General features: G+C 60.1%; 1 protein-coding gene across 1 annotated transcript; it reads left to right on the forward strand.

Annotated features, from left to right (window-relative positions):
• Window positions 1–26: 26 nt before the first annotated feature.
• On the forward strand, window positions 27–1,371 carry LOC108524752 (tubulin beta-8 chain-like; the record flags this gene model as incomplete). The annotated part of the gene is given in 4 exon segments (XM_017865829.1): window positions 27–142; window positions 220–330; window positions 814–1,152; window positions 1,155–1,371. Coding segments are annotated over 4 exon segments (783 nt in total), but the record flags the coding sequence as incomplete, so codon positions are not given.
• Window positions 1,372–1,377: the final 6 nt, after the last annotated feature.

Consider the following 1,377-nt stretch of genomic DNA (forward strand, 5'->3'; position numbering starts at 1 on the left):
GCCCTGGCCTGTCCGGCCCCTCCCGTCTCGCAGTTCTGGGAGGTGATCTCGGATGAACACGCCATCGACTCCGCGGGCACCTACCACGGGGACAGCCGCCTGCAACTGGAGCGCATCGACGTGTACTACAACGAGGCCTGCGGTGAGACCCCCGACCCTCCCCCACTGCCCTCCTGGGAACGCGGCCCTCCCCTCGCTCATGCCCCCCGCCCCTCTCAGGTGGCAGGTACGTGCCCCGCGCTGTGCTGGTGGATCTGGAGCCGGGCACCATGGACTCTGTGCGCTCGGGGCCCTTCGGGCAGATCTTCAGGCCCTACAACTTCATCTTTGGTGAGCTGTTGGGGAGGACTGGGGTGAAGTTCCTTAGCCGCTGAAAATCTAGGAGTGACCCAAGGTCATCGTCTTGGGAACTGTTCAGGGCCCCTGAACACCCTCCTATCCTCTGAGTCAAGTCGCTCCAACTGCCTCCTAAACGGGCTTTGGGAGGAAGGCCCAGGTGTCTCCTCAAGGTGAAGAGCTACTGATGTAAACTCCCTGCAGGGAGCTGAGCTGGGGCCGTGGCTACTGCCTTCCCTGAAAATGGGCAGGAGCCACCTGCAGGGAGGTCTGTTAGCCTGTCTCAGGTTTGACTCCTGACTTAATTTCTAACAGGGGAGGCTGCTGTCCTGTAACTCTGGGGGAGGGGTTTCATTTGGTCCACCTGCAGGGCGAATGGCGCTCTCACCTCACGTGACACTTGGCCCTTTTTGCATTATGGTGACCACTGATGACCGTATACCTGGCCATCGAGTGACTGGCTGTACTGTCTTACAGGTCAGAGTGGGGCCGGAAACAACTGGGCCAGGGGGCACTACACAGAAGGGGCGGAGCTGATGGAGTCAGTGATGGACTTGGTCAGAAAGGAGGCTGAGAGCTGTGACTGCCTGCAGGGTTTCCAGCTGACCCACTCCCTGGGTGGGGGGACGGGGTCTGGGATGGGCACCCTTCTGCTCAGTAAGATCCGGGAGGAGTACCCAGACAGGATCATAAACACATTCAGCATCCTGCCCTCGCCCAAGGTGTCAGACACGGTGGTGGAGCCCTATAATGCCACCCTCTCGGTCCACCAGCTCATAGAAAATGCAGATGAGACCTTCTGTATAGATAACGAAGATAGGACATCTGTTCCAGGACCCTAAAACTGCCCACGCCCACCTATGGTGACCTGAACCACCTGGTGTCTGCCACCATGAGCGGGGTCACCACGTGCCTGCGCTTCCCCGGCCAGCTGAATGCTGACCTGCGGAAGCTGGCCGTGAACATGGTCCCGTTTCCCCGGCTGCATTTCTTCATGCCTGGCTTTGCCCCACTGACCAGCCGGGGCAGCCAGCAGTACCG

This window comes from Rhinopithecus bieti, unplaced genomic scaffold (assembly GCF_001698545.2).
Source record: "Rhinopithecus bieti isolate Rb0 unplaced genomic scaffold, ASM169854v2 repeat_21482, whole genome shotgun sequence".
NCBI classification, from domain to species: domain Eukaryota; kingdom Metazoa; phylum Chordata; class Mammalia; order Primates; family Cercopithecidae; genus Rhinopithecus; species Rhinopithecus bieti.